The following is an 18,032-nucleotide window of genomic DNA, read 5'->3' on the forward strand; positions in this document are numbered from 1 at the left end:
CTCTATTTATTTCGAAACTGGACTTGTAGTAACTCCATTCATCTGAAGAAGTGGGTTGTGCCCACAAAAGCTCACGATACCATCTACATGCTTTGTTAGTCTTTAAGACGCTGCAAAACTATTTGTTCTTTTTTTAAGTTTTTCCAGTTACAGACTAACTTGGCTACCCCTCTGAAGCTTTTGTAATAGTCAGTTTTGTAATAGTGACTCAGCTGAATGTGGGTTAACAACGGTAGAACATTTTTAGGACATTTTCCTAATGTGAGCAAGCCTCTAGTTGCCCTTCCTGAGCTGAGCTGTCGAGTATCAGAGGGGTAGCCGTGTTAGTCTGAATCTGCAAAAGCGACGAGTGGCACCTTATAGACTAACAGATTTATTGGAGGATAAGCTTTCGTGGGCAGAGCAGCATGCATATGACAAAGTGGGTCTTTGCCCACGAACGCTTATGCTCCAATAAATCTGTTAGTCTATAAGGTGCCACAGGACTTCTCGTCATTTGAGCTGAGCTGGACATTTTAGATAAAAAGTCTGGATAAAATGTGTCCTCTGGGACTGAATCCTAGCCCAGTGCCTTAACCAAGTGACCTCATCTCCTGTCTCTCTCACTCTTCTGCTGCTGCCAGCATTTGATAGATTTTACTAGGACCAAATTTCCAAATAAGCCAGCGACATCATGGTTGCATTTAGATTCAGATTGCGGGGTGGGAGGGGGAAAAGGAGACTGTAGAAGCTTTCCAAAAATATAAATATCTTATTTAGTGAGCCTCCAAATCGAGCTAGCTTTGGGCTTTCCACAAATCCCTACCCTGATGCCAGGACCCTACGCCACTTCCTGCGTTCAGCGCCACATGCGGCCCATCACGACTGCCATGGCGCCTCACAGCTGCTCACCAGTTTACCCAGAACTGCAAGCACACGGCTCAGCAACAACGCCACAAGACGCCACATGGGAGCTGCCTTGGACAAACCCTCCGGAAGAGGGGCCTAACACTAGCGCAGGGGTGGCCAACCCACGGCTCTCGGGCAGCATGCAGCTCTTTGATTAAGGAAATGCGGCTCCTGCTGCTTCTAAGCCGCGCACCCGGATTGCTCACGGCCGGCCGCTCTGCACACGGCACCCCATCGCCTGCTCACAGCCAGCTGCTCTGCACACGGCACCCCATCACCTGCTCACGGCCGGCTGCTCTGCACATGGCACCCCATCGCCTGCTCACAGCCAGCTGCTCTGCACACGGCACCCCATCGCCTGCTCACGGCCGGCTGCTCTGCACATGGCACCCCATCGCCTGCTCACAGCCAGCTGCTCTGCACACGGCACCCCATCGCCTGCTCACGGCCGGCTGCTCTGCACATGGCACCCCATCGCCTGCTCACAGCCAGCTGCTCTGCACACGGCACCCCATCGCCTGCTCACGGCCGGCTGCTCTGCACACGGCACCCCATCACCTGCTCACGGACGGCTGCTCTGCACACGGCACCCCATCACCTGCTCTGCACACGGCACCCCATCACCTGCTCACAGCCAGCTGCTCTGCACACGGCACCCCATCACCTGCTCACAGCCGGCCACTCTGCGCACGCACCCAGCGCCTGGAGGGAGAAGCGCGTGGCAGCAGTGACGGCTCTGGGACCCAGGCATTAGGTTAGAGCGGGGAAGAGGGTGCCTGGCTCTGTTATTTTTATCACTACATTTTGTGTACTATATCTATCTATCTATGGATAGATATATACAAATAAATATATAATATGTGGCTCTTCTCACTCTATCCACAGCTATTTTGGCTTTTCGTCTCTAACTGGTTGGCCACCCTTGCACTAGAGTCTCACTAGACCCTCCTCCATAAAACCCAACCCCAGCAGGTGAGCAGCCTCTTCCATCCACCCTTTAGAGCCCTGTTCCCCATCTGATGCAACCAAGTCTGCTTGTGCCTTGGCTGCTTTCCTAGGGCAGCTCCCCCTTGCCTGCGCTAGCCCCATTTACACTGTTCCTTTGTCCCACCATGGTTGTATCTCCAACTTCCTCATTGCCCTCTCCCCACTGTGTGCTCCTGCTGCCTTCAGGGTTCTCGCTGGCCATCAGGTGGGTCTGTTGATTCACACACTTGGTGCCTGAGCAGGGCAGATGCCTCTCTGGTATGAGGACACCTGTGCTGGAACAAGTCCAGAGCGACGGCAGAGCAGCCTTTGCCTGCTACACTGAGAGCAGCGGCCTCTGGTGTCCATAGGCAAGAACTGCAAACAAAACATCTGGTTTGGTCCAGCTACTCAGGGACACAACACGGAGGCGGAGGGCTGAGGCTAAAATCTGTCCTGCTCAAAATGAGACTGCTGGCCAGTTTGCTGTCCTCACTCCACTCTAGCTAGTCTATGTATCCAGCTACTTTCATAGCCCTCACTGCCACCGTGTCCAAGAGCCCCTTGCCCTCTCATATCTCCCTCCTGTGGCTGCAATATCCAACAACAGGCAGGGCTCAGGGTCGTGATGCACCACAGGAAGATGCTGAAGAGGGGAGGCGCTGAGAGCTTATAGCTGTGAGGAGAGGGAGCTGATGTACTACCTCTCTACATGGGTTACAGCACAGTGGCTGTGACCCAGTCTGACCCATGTTAAAGTAGAGCACTTTGAACTATTAGCCTCAGCATCATTAGACTCAAGGCCTGAGAGTCAGGATGGCCCAGTGGTTCGGGTGCTAGTCTCCAACTTGGAAGACCCAAGTTTAGTTCGATGTTCTGCCACAAATTTCCCGAGTGACCCTGGGCCAGCCTCTTAATTCCTCTGTGCCTCAAAGCCTCACCAGAAGAACTAGGGCAATGGCATTGTCCTTCCTCACAGTGGCACGCGAGGAGAAATACCTTGAAGAATGTAGGGCGTTCAAATACTACAGTAGTGAGCCACCCTCAATATCCAGTCAGAAGGCCTTGGGCACAAGCAATCCTCAATGCTGTTTTTTTCAGATGCGCGAACCCTCCACCTGACAGATGCTGTGTCTCATTTACCTCCATGTGCCGCTCCAGTTCTTGGAGAAGGGTGACGTACTTATCCAGTCTCATGAAGGGTTTGCTGAGGCTTGTTGTTAAGATCAAAATCCCTGAGTTGGCTGCGCCCTGGTTCTCCATAAACTTCTCCAATTCATCACTGTCAACAGAGATAACAAGGAAAGTTCAGCAGCCTCTGCAGGCCATGTTTTACTAATGCCTTCACTGTCCTCATAACTGTAGTACAGTTCTGAGGTGCATTCTGTTGCAAAGGGAATCCCGCTTCTTCTACACTTGCTGGCTGCTGCAAACACAGTGGGCCAGAGAGGCCCAGTTTGGGGTTCTGGCAGATCAAGAACATGGCTCCCCCAGGAGAGCTCTCGGGGGGAAGGGGGGTTCCAATGGAGACCCCAGTGCACAGCAGGTGTGTGCATGCTGTGCAACCACCATGAATCGGTGCAGCCACCTCCCCACACTGATGTACTGGCCAGCTCTGCATGGGAAGGAAATCAAGTTCCTCTCTCTAGAGTGACATGAGTCCCAGCAACACTAGGAGGGAGCAGTACCTGGGCAGTCCCATTGCAGCCGGCCCTCACAGGAGAAAGATGGCGCCTAGCACCCTTTCCTCAACCCTGCATACCTCTGCCAGGGCTCGGACACAGCACAGGCTCAAGGTACAGTTCAGGAGAATATAGTTGTAATGAGAGTTGCTCATGCTGGATGGCAAGTAGGAACTATTGTAGAAGCTGCTGTAGCATACGCATGCCAAGCACTGCCAGGGCTCTGCCTACCCTCAGTAGGCCTCTCTCTCCTGAGGGATGAGGCATGGGCGCCCTGGACACTCTTGCTGCTGGATGCCTGAACAACCCACTGGGAGCAATAAGCAGGATTTCCTTTTAGAGAACACACTTTATAGCGATCACCAGTGACCACTTCTGGAAGACTGTGTGCACAGTTCAAGAACAAAGGTGCTTCATTGGAGAGGGTTCAGAGACACGCCCAAGAATGACTCGAGGGTTATAAAGCGTGTCGTACAATGACAGACTCACAGAGCTCCATCTATTTAGCTGAACAAAGAGAGGTCGAGGAGTGACTTAATTATAGACTACTAGTACCTCCATGGGAAACAAATGCTTAAAAATGGGCTCTTTAATCGAGGAGCGAAAGGGCTAATACAATCCAGTATAACAAATCCAATGGCTGGAGTTGAAGCCAGATGAATTCAGACCAGAAATAAAGCATACATTTAATGCAGGGAGGACCATTAACCACTGGAATAACTTTCCAAGGGTCAGGGTGGATTCTCCATCGCTGGCCATTTTTATGTCCTGACTGGCTGGTTATCTAATAGCTCTTCTCCAGGAATTCTTTTGGGGGCAGTTCTATGACCTGTGTTTTACAGAAGGTCAGACCTGTTTTGCCTTGGAATCTACGAAACATGCTCTGCTTTGGCTCACAGCCCTTTGGAGAGCACATTTGGTATGTATCAGAATAGTCACCAAAAGAGAGGCGCTAGATGCTCGTTTTAAACATTCTCTGGCTAAGGAACTGAATGAGGGTGTCACTCGCAGTAGCCAGACCTGTAATTAGGTTACACTATAATCCAACCTTACGAGAGGAACATTTTAAAGGCCTTCATTTTACAAATGCAAGAACTCATCTTGCACAGATGGGCTCAGGAGGGCTAAGCAGCATAGGCAGGGATGCAGCAATAGCCTGTCAGCTCAGAGGACTCTCTCAGCTCTCAGGCTACAGCATAAAGCTAAGGAGTCACACATGGAATGAGGATGTTGCCTGGATTTGTGCAACAATGCATAGAACAGCATGGCCTCTCTGAGGTAGTTGTTTCAAGACTCTTTGGGGCCTGATCCTGAGAGGTAACGAGCATCCTCAAGTCAGCGAATGCAAGTTGAAGGTGTCTGAACCTCACTGTGTCAGCCCTCGGAGATAGATGTCAGTGTCATGTGGGATGCTTGTGTGTCTTTGTAGAGGAGGCAAAACTCCATGCAATGGTGTCGCCTTTGGATCCTGTTGTCAAGATCCCAGGCCAAGGCCCTGGCTGGACTTGGCATCATTAAAACAAACCGGATGATTTGCTCTTTGGACATGAGCTGTTTCCTGACCTGTGTTGGGTTAGCACATTAACAGCGGAAGGGTGGTTAGCGCAATACGTGAGGTACAGAGATTGGAACTGTGGCATCAGGTTCATAAAACAGCCTCCCACTCTCTGCTGGTTCTCGGGAAGCCTGCAAATATAAACAGCAACATCTTCAGAGCACGTCATTGAAACAAAGGTTAAGAAGACAGATCCTCAGACGTGACAAAGCATCAGTGAAATGGACACCCTGTATTTCCTAACCTGCTGTCAGTGCTAGCTGTGGCAGAAATTCAGCTAATGTAGAACAGTTGTTCTGTACATAACCCCCTGGGGGTATGCAGAGGTCTTCCAGAGGGTACATTAGCACATCTAGCTATTGCCTAGTCTGACAACAGGCAACATAAAAGCACTAACGAAGTCAGTACAAACTAAAATTTCATGCAGTCAATGGCTTTTTTATATTGCTTTATATTCTGGAATGTAAGTACAGTATTTGTATCCCAATTGATTTATTCTATAACTAGCAGGTAAGGCCACTGTTGGCCAAGCAAAGTCATTTTGCGTACGTTACGCTTATAGGAAAGTTCAAGAAATTAAATATACGTAACAGAATTTTTTATTAATGTGCTTGCAAAAGGGAAGTAAAAAAACAGTTTTAAATTTGTAGGATTTGAACTTTAAACATTATTCATTTTATTGAATAATTACCATACGCAGTAAATTTGAATCAGGAACTCTTAATTAGTGAAGAAAATTAACTGGTGTTGGTCAAAATAAATAGTGAAATACGTGAAAATAAAAAATGAAATTGAAATAAATCACCGGTGCATAAAAATCCTGAGACAATTATATCAAGTAATTGATTCTGATTCTTTATCATATTTATCGTAGTAGTAGGTAATATGTGAATACATTCTTAGAAAGCAAATATGAATGCTGAAAAAGGTAACTTCTATCAAGTAAAGCATCCATTACTCTTTCCATAACTAATTTGAATTATTTTGTGATTTGTAAGAGTAAAAATTTTCTTTGTACTACAATGACAGTTGAATAGGTGACTCAATTTTAATTTTGTTAGCAAATAATTGTTATGAACTCTAATCATAATAATCATGACTTTTTTATGAAAAACAAAAATAATTATTTAAACCTTTCACTCAGCATATTCCAGTGTAAAAAGTAGTGCATTCAGCTCATTTAAGTGGCAGGATTGTTTATGCAAAATGTGATAGCTGTAGGTAATCATGAAGTATCACTTTATTTTGCACAAACAAATCCACAAACTAACTCTTCAAAACATAGAGTAGATAATATGGGTAAAAATGAGAAAGACAGCAATATACTAGTATGTTTATGTCTGATTTTGTAAGCAAGTCATTTTTAAGTGAGGTGAAACTTGGGTACACAAGGCCAATCAGGTTCCTGAAAGAGATATAGGAGTGTGGAAAGGTTAAGAGTCACTGATGTAGGTTGCTTAGCCCACCCAAAGGCCCTTAGACAACTCTAGCTCAGAATTCTAGTGGAGGCGCTATAACATTCATTAATCCAATGGGCCAGAGCTGAGGACACACCTGGAAGTGCCTCACAAGCCTTTGCTTTGGCTGATTAATGAAGTGTGAGTGCTCTCTCTGACATCTCTGGCCTGTGGCTTTGGAGCAAAGGAGCCCCTGTCCTGCATGGCTCTTTCCCTCAGAAGCTTGAATAGCAGCAGAGAGAGAAGGGAAGTCCAGAGTCTGAAATGATTCTGCTGCGTAGCTCAGCTTCTCTCCCTCCCCGACTCCTATCTCCATTATTCAGCTTCCCTTTTTTCTCTTTTTTCAGTCATCCCCAGGAAGTAGGGATTTCTCCCAGGGTTAGCCCAGGCTCTGCCCCAGTCACAGTGACAGCTGAGGATGGTGCATTCACTAGGAATGAAAGGTAAAGATTTAGGCTGAGATTGGTGTTCCCTGTAAGCTGGGTACTTGTGTAGCCGCTCAGGAGAGATTCAAATGCTACCCAGGTGATGAGCACAGCACTCGTGGCTGGTTTTGTTTCTATTGGTGGTGTGCATGCACATATCTTGGTGCACACAAAAATATTTCGCACATTGATGGAAAAAATCTGCACGTGGATGGAAAAGATTAGCGAGAACATTGTTTGAGACTATTCAAAAAGGCTCGTGAGAGTTAGAGACCCAAGTCCCCCAATGTCCATTGTGACTGGGTGTCAGTTTCTTAAAGGTAACCCCAAGCTCAACTTTCTGTTTCCAAGCAGAGCAGTTCATAAGACACGTCAGTGGCATATGTCTCTATTTCTATTACCTTCTCTTACACTCTATTGCGCACTAATGACAGTCTTCTCTTGCTCCTCTTACTTTCTTCTATATTAAAATAAATATATAGACAATAGCTCGGAGCAAGGTTAATAAATAGGCCTTTGTATTATTTTTAACCACAGGTTCATAACTCATCACCCTTAATTGCAATGGCAGAGGCTTACTTGGCACATTCTTCCAAGGCTTGATTCAGTGTTTGCTGAAACGAACATATTTCTTCGACATTTCCCAGCAAAGATGCGATATCCACCACACTTAGCCTGAAAGAATTAAAATACTGAAAAGCCCTTTATAGGTACTTTGTAATGGCTCAAAATAGACCTCTTACTAAAAAAGGAACTTTAGATCTCCAAATAACCTGTTCAAATTAGGGGAGATCTAAAAGTATTTGTTCCAATGGAAACACAAATTAATGTTATGAAATACAAAACCAGAATTCATGGGACACAAACAACACCTTATAGAAGATGTTTGCTATCAAGGATTAACTGAAGTATATTTCAGTCACTTAATCATTTCACATTGTTTAATTGTCCTAACTGACTTAGCCCAGATTTCTTCTGGGGACACAGATGGAGAATGTAGACACAGAAATATGGGTAGAATAATATTCGGAGTCAGGCCAACCTGACTCACATTGCAAGATTGGAGTCTTAAGCCAGGTTTACACTAGATCCAGCAGCTAAGCTTAAGGCAGGCCTGCACAACTCGGAAAGCGGCAAGGGCCAAATAACTCCAAAGAAAACAGCTGCGGGCCGCAAGCAGGGTTGCCAGATGCTCTCCCAAAAAATACCAAACACGCGGGTTAAAAATTTTTGTCTAGCAAAAAAAAAAAAAAAAAAACCCACACGTGTCGGGCATACAAAAAACACCATGCACTGCGCGGCTTCACACAACCACAGAAGGCGCCACCAGGCTTCCGTCCAGTACCCAGCCGGAAATTCAGAAAATACCGGACATTGCACATGTCTGAAATTTTCTGAATTTTTTTACCAGGCAGAGAGCGCAAATATTGGACTGTCCGGTAGAAAACCGGACACCTGGCAACCCTAGCTGCAAGGGTAGGTTGGGGGGGGATAATACTTTATTAAGAATTTTTCAATTAAATCAGGCCTGCACAACATATGGTTCCCAGTGCCCTTACCCTCTCCTCTCCCAGCATCACCTTGTCCCCCCTCCCACTGACACCTCCCCTCCTGCCCTTTTCCTCATTGTCTCCACTTGGCCCCCTGGCATTTGACTCTCCTGCACCCTGTCCCTTGGTGCCTTCCTCTTTCTCCTGACCTGCCCCCAACCCCTCAGCTCAAGCCCCTTCCCCTCCCCTACCTGGCTTATGCCTTCCAGTTTGCAGGGCTGCCGGAGCCTTTTTGAATCCGGCAGTTGCCAGCTGTGACGTCACAATGCCACGTTACGACAGCGTCCTGGCGTCTGCTGGCATCCCGCCTCTGGCTCGCGCCCTGCTTCCTTGCGCCGGAGCTGCCCGCAGGCAGCCCGGTGGCGAGAGTCGCCACACTTCCCCCTCCCCGGCAGCGCTCCGCTCCTTCACCTGGCCTACGGATCGGATGGGACCGCACTGCCCATAGTTGTCACGGGCTGCACAGTGAGCCCCTGTGGGCCGAATGAGGCCTGTGGGCTGTATGTTGTGCAGGCCTAGCTTAAGGTATGAAACTCCCACTATGTAGAATACAGATGCTGGTGGGGGAGCCCTCTGAGTTCAATTTAGCAAATCTTAATTAGAATTGCTAAATCAAACTCCAGAAGACTGATCGTGGCAGCGGCGATCTTCCACAAAGTGAAGATGTGCCCTTGATTGTAACCTATTCCAGGGACAGACTGTGTACAGCACCTAGCATATCAGGGACCCAGTCTCAGTTGAGGCCTTTAGGAGCTATGAATTACAATGATAATCTCTGTGCTTCCTGTTAGTCTTCCCATCATCATCTCAGCACCTTTGGTCATTTCAGTCTTACCTCCCATTGTACACCTCACAGTTCTTTAATAAATGAAAGTCTCATCACTCAGGCTACGTCTAGACTTCATCCCTCTGTCGACAGAGGGATGCAAATCAAGCACATCGAAATTGCTAATGAAGCAGGAATTTAAATATCCTGTGCTTCATTAGCATAAAAATGGCCACCACTTTTTTTCGAAATGGAGTTTTTTCGAAAAAAAAAAACCCCAGCAGTCTAGATGTGGATCTGTCGAAAATAAACCCTTTTTCGACAGATCCTGTATTCCTCAAAACATGACACCCTCAGTGTGGTGCCTCTGGATCCCATGATAAGAACAATGACTAAGAAGACCAACATGCATCCTGTGGGAAAGAAAGGCTGGGGTCTTGAGACTTTTCCACTGCTGAACTGATCCACACAAACATTTCTAAAGGTGAAGGAATCTGGACACCATGTGACTTAAAAAACAAAAACTCTGTTCCCACAGAAAATATGAAGTACTTGAGATACTGTCCTCAGATCTCTCCAAACTGGAAAAAGGCCAAGTGTTTGATCCCCTGCACTTGTAACTATTGCAATTCTATGTTCTTCTGACAGTACGGAGCACCAGTATCCAGAGACACTGCCACTCCATTTTTACAACAGCACAACTTCTAACAAAGGGGCAGCTGGCTCCACCAGATGGAATTATCCAGGCATGCATGTTGTGCCTGTTTATGCTATTACCTAGAACAGATGACAACAGATGACAATACAGTGAACATAAGAGACAGACTATTGAAAGCGGAATAATTTATGCACATTGAGCCTATTGATGGGTAGGCAACAGACAGATCTCTATATGCCATTGAGATTTCTATATGCCATTGTTTGGATAAATGAAAGACAAAGGCTTGATAAAATCCTAAGTTTGTGATTGGGTGTAGCTGGAATCTGAAATTTGTATCAGCTTTTCTCATGACAGTGATGGAAAATATTTTGGACTATGTCTTATTTCTGCACTTAGACCCTGACAATGACCCTCAGTTGTCCATGCATCACTTTGGCTATCCCCAACTGCAGGATTATGTGTAGAGAACTAGAAAACACATCAAGCAGATGAGTGTACAGAGGCTGGGTCAATGCTTACTAGTGAGCAAGTTCAGTATAAACAGGACACAGACTAACCATAGTTATGCCTTGGTCACAGTCTGGTCTAAATTATGTCCTCTGAAAAAATGACTAAGAGGTGTCATCTGAAGTTGAGAAGCCAAAATAAGGCACGTTGCAGGGGAATACACGAAAGAATAATTCTGTGTACGAGACTGTAGATCAGTGATGGACAACCTAGACTAGTGAGCAGGCCGTATGGGTGGCCCTTTCTCGTCTCAGTGATGGTTTCCTGGGATAGGGTAGTTTTGATAACTGCTTGCAAACCTAAAATTTGTGGGGGGCGTTGACTGAAATGTAGCAACACTTTGATTGGATGAAGAGGGAGCACACAACTCTCACGTCAGTGTTGTGTGTAAATAGCATGCACCTCACTTCACATGCCCTTGCTTTATGTGTGTCACGTTAGTAATAGCGATAAAAAAAAAACCCTACAGCTGTGTCTACATTGGCACCCTTTTCCGGAAAAGGGATGCTAATGAGACAAGTCGGAATTGCAAATGCCACGGGGGATTTAAATATCCCCCGCGGCATTTGCATGAACATGGCTGCCGCTTTTTTCCGGCTTGGGGCTTTGCTGGAGAAAAGCACCAGTCTAGACGGGATCTTTCGGAAAATAAACCCTTTTCCGGAAGATCCCTTATTCCTCTTAAATTCAGGAATAAGGAATCTTCCGGAAAAGGCTTTATTTTCCGAAAGATCCCGTCTAGACTGGCGCTTTTCTCCGGCAAAGCCCCGAGCCGGAAAAAAGCGGCAGCCATGTTCATGCAAATGCCGCGGGGGATATTTAAATCCCCCGCGGCATTTGCAATTCCGACTTGTCTCATTAGCATCCCTTTTCCGGAAAAGGGTGCCAATGTAGACACATCCTACATGTATAGAAACCAGCAGAATCTTGCAACCCTGCGCATTGGCAACAGTACACAAAATGTCTCACGGGCCACACATAGAACCCTAATGGGCATGCTCACCAGTGCTACAGACGGACTAAAACAGTGTCCATGTCTATCAAAAGTGCATCTTTAACAATCCATCACACAGTCAGATGTCTACACAAAAATATGAGAGAACGGAGAGTCAGAAGCTATCATAAGCTTTGTTTTCCTGATCACAGAGACATTCTGAGGTTTTGCATGAGTACCTTTAAAGAGCAGAAATGGTCCCTAAACATTCAAAAGTGAAAAGGCTTTGGAGTGTTCTTTCTTCACAGACTAACTTGGATCTTACTTGTCATAGGATTGGAGAGGTCTCAAGTAAGTTCCCAGAAGTGACTGCAGTTCCTTAGCATAGTCACGTTCTGTTTCCAGAATATTTTGCAGTACCTAGAGTGAGAGAGAGAACAAAAAGCAGATCTTAGCACTACTGGTTAGGCACTTGACTACAAAATCAACTTCCAGCAACAGAGCAACCTGGAAACATATTTTAACTCCACCTCTGATTTATTAATGTCAGAGGAACATGCTAATGAAAGACAGAAACTGCAAAATGGGCATGAGGTTTCAAATTAGGAATTTGATCTCACAAGGTGCAAAGTGTTCCAGGGAAGCTGTAAAAATAAGCCTTAGAAACTGCTCCTTCTCAAATTCTCTTTTATGCTATTGGAACAGAAAGTAAATTCACACGTAGGTTAAGTATTTGCCCCCAAAGGTGATTTGCATGCATAAAAGGCTATTTGGGTATACCAATACTGACTGGGGAAGCATGCAGGCATAGTAACTACACATAAATCACACACAACTGGACTAGATTAAAACAGTTTAACTGCAAGAGTAGACAGGACTAAGCCCAGTCCAACACTGTTTCAGCCCAAGACACAGCTCAGTCACCACTTTATGAAAGAGCGTGAATATGGTTCACACCTGCCTACATTGGCAGTTAATTTCTTTTCAGCACTGGTGCAGCAAGACTCACTGCAGTCTCCCTTTATCAGCGAACAGTAGCTTTCTTATTATAGCTCTAGAGACAGAGGAGGCTGTTTCCAGCCCAGGTTTTCAGCACCTGGGCACGTACCGTTTCAGCTAGTTTGTACTAAATATATTTTGCCATATTGACAAATGCATTTAATCTTCGTCACCAGCCTGTATGTCCAAATGCAGACATTTTAGCTTTCTCTTATGCCATAGGGCAATACTTATTTTAACTCTCAGTTTAATTTGCCTTGCTCCATCACAAACCTGATTACCTTCTCACTTATACTGAAGTACATTATTTATATCATAAATAATTAAATAAAACAAAAGCATAGGATAAATTACCAATCTCACAATTTATTAAACATCCATCTCGGGTTTCTATGTTGAGTCTCTCTCTCTCGCATATTGTAGCATCCTATATGTATAGTTTATCATCTCAACAGCTAAGTAAACACCTTGAACCAGTGCAGCCTCCATAGTTAAATGTAAACACAGACTAAAAGATTCTTAACTGATATAAATTAAAATAGATCCAGGGACCTCGGTAGAGCTGCAAAAATTTATACCACTTGAGGATCTGGTCCAGAGGATTAATATAATACTCTGCTTATTAAAATACATGATCAGTGCTTTAAAACTTACCACAGTATAATAATTCTTTGTAAGTTGAGGGCTTTCATGTCCTTTTAATGCTTTGGGAGAGAGTGGTTTATCTGAACAAAAACAACAACAATAAAACCCCTGTAAATTATAAAGCAGAACTACTGTCATCCTATCAGAAAAATCCAAATCTGTATCTTGTCCAGCAGATGGCAAAAAGTCACATAGTCACAGAAAAAACAGAAGCCCTATTGTAGAGGGTTTTAAATGAAACCTGAAGCAATATGAATGCATGCATGAAACCAACACCTGTGTGAGTCTGGATAGAACTGCAACTCAGCCATTCTATAATATTTACACACTTTTCAGAAATAGCTGGCAACCGTGCAATAGCTGAAGGCATTTCCAGCAGGGATTTTGCTTCAGGCAATCTTCAGAATTCAGATTTCAAACATTCCTAACTCTGGGAACTTCTGGGTTTCTGGGCTTTGCTGTGGGCCCATCTCTAATTCATGATGAAAACACACCTTAATAATAACTTGCAAGCTGAAGTTCAACCCTACAGTCCCTTTGAAAGGCAAAAATCCTCACTGAAATTAAAGAGAGTTTAGAGTGAATAAGGAACAGATCAAAGCTGAAAGGCTCACAGTTCAACCAACAGTACATCCTTCTCTTTCATCCATTTGCTAAACTGACTCAAAGTAGCCCCTTTTATCCATTTACCCCATCCCCTCTCACACAACCCTGTCCCTGTTGCACTGCTCTTTTCCCTAGACAAAGCTAACCATGCCAACAACACTCTCATGACAAATCACTGTGGGTTCACAAGGAAGAGAACAAGACCTTAAACTGCTCTTACAGTTAAGGGCCTAAGATATCACACTATGATTGTGCAAGTCATGGTAACTGCCAGAAGGCATTTCCATTTTGGGCGTTGTTTCCTCTAGAAGAACGGGTTTGATGGTATGCCCTGCTCCTTCCCCTGTACAAGTAATCTAGCCACACACCGGCTGCCTACAGGCTCACTGCTGCATTCCTTCCATATTTGTGGGAACTCTGAACATGTAGGAAGAGTTTGAGATTTGCAGGCAGAATAGACAGTGGTGTTTTGTCCTGCGCGTGCTCTTCCTGCAACCTCCACACCAGTCAAGATCACACAGATAATAGGGGAGAAGCTGAAGTTGATAAATTGAGCAGACTTCAGACTGCAGCTTGTTGTATTTTCTATTTATTGCCCTTGCAGCATTTCCTGTCTCCTCCACAGAGGGTCCCTGTGCATCACTTACAGGGCTCAAAGCTTTACTCCACACCACTAGATATTCTGGCCTAAAAGATGCACTATATCTTCCATGTAGAATAGTGATAGAAATGTAGCCGTGTTAGTCTGCTGTAGCTGAAACAAAAAACAGGACTATGTAGCACTTTAAAGACTAACAATATGGTTTATTAGGTGATGAGCTTTCTGGCCCACGAAAGCTCATCGCCTAATAAACCATCTTGTTAGTCTTTAAAGTGCTACATAGTCCTGTTTTTTATATCCTCCAGTGAGAGTGCAAATAGCATTGTGCAACTGCCGAGCTGAAAACAGGCAGAGCAACTCTATTCTGCAGATGCAACGAATAGGCAATGGTAGCTAAGTCAATGAGAGTGAATGTCTATATTCTAACATCTGCTGTCCTGTTACTTAGAGCCTTTAATTACAAACCTGCAACTCATTTACCCAGTTAGCATCTATTCATTCCATCTACAGCGCTTTGGCTCAGCTTTTTCTGAGCTTTAACTCGCTTCTGTCTCTGAGAGCTCAAGTGGACAGGGGTGCCGGCATATGTACTGAATGATGTCCCCCTCCAATCAGACTTCAAACCTACTATGCAGCCTGGCACAGGGAACAGTGTCTCTGCAGGGTCAGCCCGACAGAATGTTAGCAAAGCAGTGGGCACAGGTCCTGCCCATGCGGGGCCATTGTCAAGCCTATGCAGACGCCCACCCAACTCAAGGTCTGCCTACCTCTAAAATAGGGGGTAAATCCATAGGAACAGTCTGTGCTCCCCTCTGAAATTTTGGCCATGAAAGGCCTGGTTCAGCTCCACTGAAGTCAATGGGAAGACTCCAGTTGACTTAATGAGAGTTGGATCAGGCAGGTGCCTAAATATCTAAAGACCCTAATTTTAAGTTACCGCCTTTGAAAACTTTCCCCACTATTTAAAAATCCACTAATGCATCGATGCCAAGACTTGGAGCACGAGGAGGGCAGGCAGCTCCCTGACACCGTCCTCCCCCCAAACTCAAATACCACACACGGATCTGCAATTACCTGGCAAACAGGAGGCTGCTTCCTGCTTGGTGGCCCAAACCTGTCCCCGTCCTCCATACGCCTGGAGGCTCTTGACAAAACACAGCCAATCCCTTCTGCATGACCAGCTCTGGGAGGGCTCCTGGCAGGAGCAAATGAACCAGGGTGGTAGGGACAGGGGGTGGGGAACCGGAGGGGGCGGAGAATGGCAGGAGGCCAGGTGAGCTGACAGGTTCAGCAACTATGTGGATTCACTAGTCCACAGTAACCAACTAATAGCTCGGGATCCACTGGTAAATTTTGGTGCCTCTGACAGGTGAAGCTGACTGGCTTGGCTGGAAGGTTATCAAGTGCTGGCTCTTCAGTTGTACCTCTCCCCACTGCCCTCTGCCCAAGAGCTGCCCCTTGGGAGCCTCCTGTTTGCTGTGCAGGATGGGGGAGACAGGAGTGGAGAAAGCTGATGTCAGGGTGTCCCCTCACCCCACCTCTGTATCCCATCTCTGTACAGAGGCAGCTGCTCTGTGACTATTTGTGCTCAGCATACTGAAAGGAGCAATGTGAATCTCTGCCACTCTCGCACACTGTGGCTACATCTATACTGCGCATTGTTGCGCAAGAAGATATGCAAATGAGGCGTGGAGATGAATATTGCTGCACCTCGTTTGCATACCTAATGAGCCGCCATTTTGCACACAAAAAACCCTCTTGCGTAGGAGCCGTTCTGCTGCTTATTTTCAGGAAAAATGGCTCCTGCACAAGAGGGGTTTTTTGTGCAAGAAGCAGTGTAGACAGCTCCTTCTTGCACAAAACCCCCTTCCGCAAAAATGGCGGCTTATTAGGTATGCTAATGAGGTGCAGCGATATTCACCCCCGCACCTCATTTGCATATCTTCTTGCGCAACAATGCGCAGTATAGACGTAGCCTATGTGTGGGTCTGTCACTCACACAAACACGTTCTGTCTTTCACACTCACCTCCTGACCCAACACAGTTATTTTAAGTCTTTGACTGGTCTGTGAATTTTGTATTTTTTTATTTCTCTCTTGTGCTTACATGTAATTCTTTGAGTAGTGAGTTCTAAAATGCCTAACCTGTCATGGCTGGAGTAACGATCCCAATGGCAACTGTTAAAAATATAGATCTAGGGTTTTAGTTCCTGCTGATGGTGCACATCTGCACATTCCTTCAATACTGGCGCACATAACAAAATCCATTCCCTCTAATTTTTTTCCAAGTATGTATGGAATAGTGGCTGGGAGTCTCCTGGAATCAGGCTCAATCTCCTGAAGGTGTCTGAAGCCAAATCAAGAGATCAGCCACTAAGGCTATATCTACACTGCGGAGCTATTTCGGAACACCAGAAGTATCTTGAAATAGCTATTCCATGTCTTTAAAGCAGCCTGTTATTTCAAATAGATTTCAAAATCATGGGCACACTATTCCGGCATCCCTGTAACCTTTGTTCCACGAGGGTTAAGGGATGTTTCGGAATAGCACTTTCTTTCGAGGGAAGGGTGCAATGTAGACACACCCTCACAGTCCAGCAGCGCAGCGGGGCTACAGCAGACTCCTCTCCCCGCCTGCCCTTGCCCTGCATCGTTCCTGGACATGGCTGACATGCCTCTGCAGCTCTGGGGGAGGCAGGGCAAGGGTCTCTGCACACTGCCCTTGCATGCAGACACCACCCCTGCAGCTCCCATTGATTGGACATAAGGAACCACACACAGCCAATGGGAAGTGTGAGGGAGATGCCTATGGATGAGGACAGCATGTGGAGCTGTTTCCCCTCTCCCCCAGGAGCTGCTGCTGGTCATGCCAGCTGCTTTTAGGAGTGGTACAGGGCTAGGGCAAGAGTGAGCCTGCTCTAACCCCTCTGCCACCGCCAGGTACCTGAGGTAAGTGGTGCCCAGACAAAGCCTGCATCCTGAACTCCTGCCCCAGCCCTGAACCCCCTTCTGCACCCAAACCCCCTGCCCCAGCCTGGAGAAAGTGAGTGACGATGGGGGAGGATGAAGTAAACAGGGTGGGGCTTCAGAGAAGGGGTGGTGCAGGGGTGGGGGCCTTGTGAAGGAGGTGGGCCGGGGCATTTGGCTTTGAGGTAGATACTGGACTGCACTTAAATTCCAAAAGGGATCTTTTGCTTAAAAGGGTTGGAGATCACTGCTTTAGTCCATCTCCCCCCTAAACACACATCAATGTGGGGAGACAGGGGGCAGAGCTGACACCACAGGCTATATATTATTGCTTGCGCCTGCCCTGCATCCTTTGTCCAGTAAATCCCTGGCACCTGGTGGAGCTACCGGAGCTGGGTGCTAGAGGGAGGACTAGAAGTGAACAGATTTACAGATCAAAAGGCTGTCATGCTCTCTTGGGCTCTCTGAGAGATCTGAGATTATCTCCAGCGAGGGACCTCCCTCTTACTTCATGAAGCCTTCATTTGTCTGCTTCATGTGACTGGTATTTGTTTTGTTCCCTCCGCCCATCCCCCACGTTCCCTGATAGACTCACTCTTTGGTTATGCCAGCAAGGCACGGAAGGAACATCGAAAAAAACTGCAGCAGTGAGTCTCAGAGCCGTGATCAACTGACGCTACCCAGCTAAAACAAGCAGTGTCGATGTTCCCACTCAGATGAAATCTGGCTCTCAAACCCAGCCAGGAGGGTGGGTCTCAGAGCCCAGGTCGGAACATCTACATGTCGAGTCTTAGCCCCGTTGCAGAAGCCTGACTCAGTGGGCC

At 46.3% G+C, this 18,032-nt stretch overlaps 1 protein-coding gene across 9 annotated transcripts in view; it reads right to left on the reverse strand.

Moving 5' to 3' along the window:
- ARHGEF6 (Rac/Cdc42 guanine nucleotide exchange factor 6) overlaps positions 1-18,032 on the reverse strand; it is an 83,117-nt gene that overhangs the window by 30,352 nt on the left and 34,733 nt on the right. For 8 of the 9 annotated variants that reach the window (XM_075941044.1, XM_014569727.3, XM_014569726.3 and 5 more), the window contains 5 exons: positions 13,045-13,115; positions 11,717-11,811; positions 7,553-7,648; positions 5,100-5,222; positions 2,998-3,136 (listed from right to left, as the gene is read on the reverse strand). In XM_075941044.1, the coding sequence (XP_075797159.1) occupies positions 2,998-3,136; positions 5,100-5,222; positions 7,553-7,648; positions 11,717-11,811; positions 13,045-13,115 (524 nt within the window). The remainder of the gene's footprint in view (positions 1-2,997; positions 3,137-5,099; positions 5,223-7,552; positions 7,649-11,716; positions 11,812-13,044; positions 13,116-18,032) is intronic. The other variant, XM_025180889.2, reaches the window with a different exon arrangement.

This window comes from Pelodiscus sinensis, chromosome 13 (genome assembly GCF_049634645.1).
Source record: "Pelodiscus sinensis isolate JC-2024 chromosome 13, ASM4963464v1, whole genome shotgun sequence".
Classification (NCBI taxonomy): Eukaryota; Metazoa; Chordata; order Testudines; family Trionychidae; genus Pelodiscus; species Pelodiscus sinensis.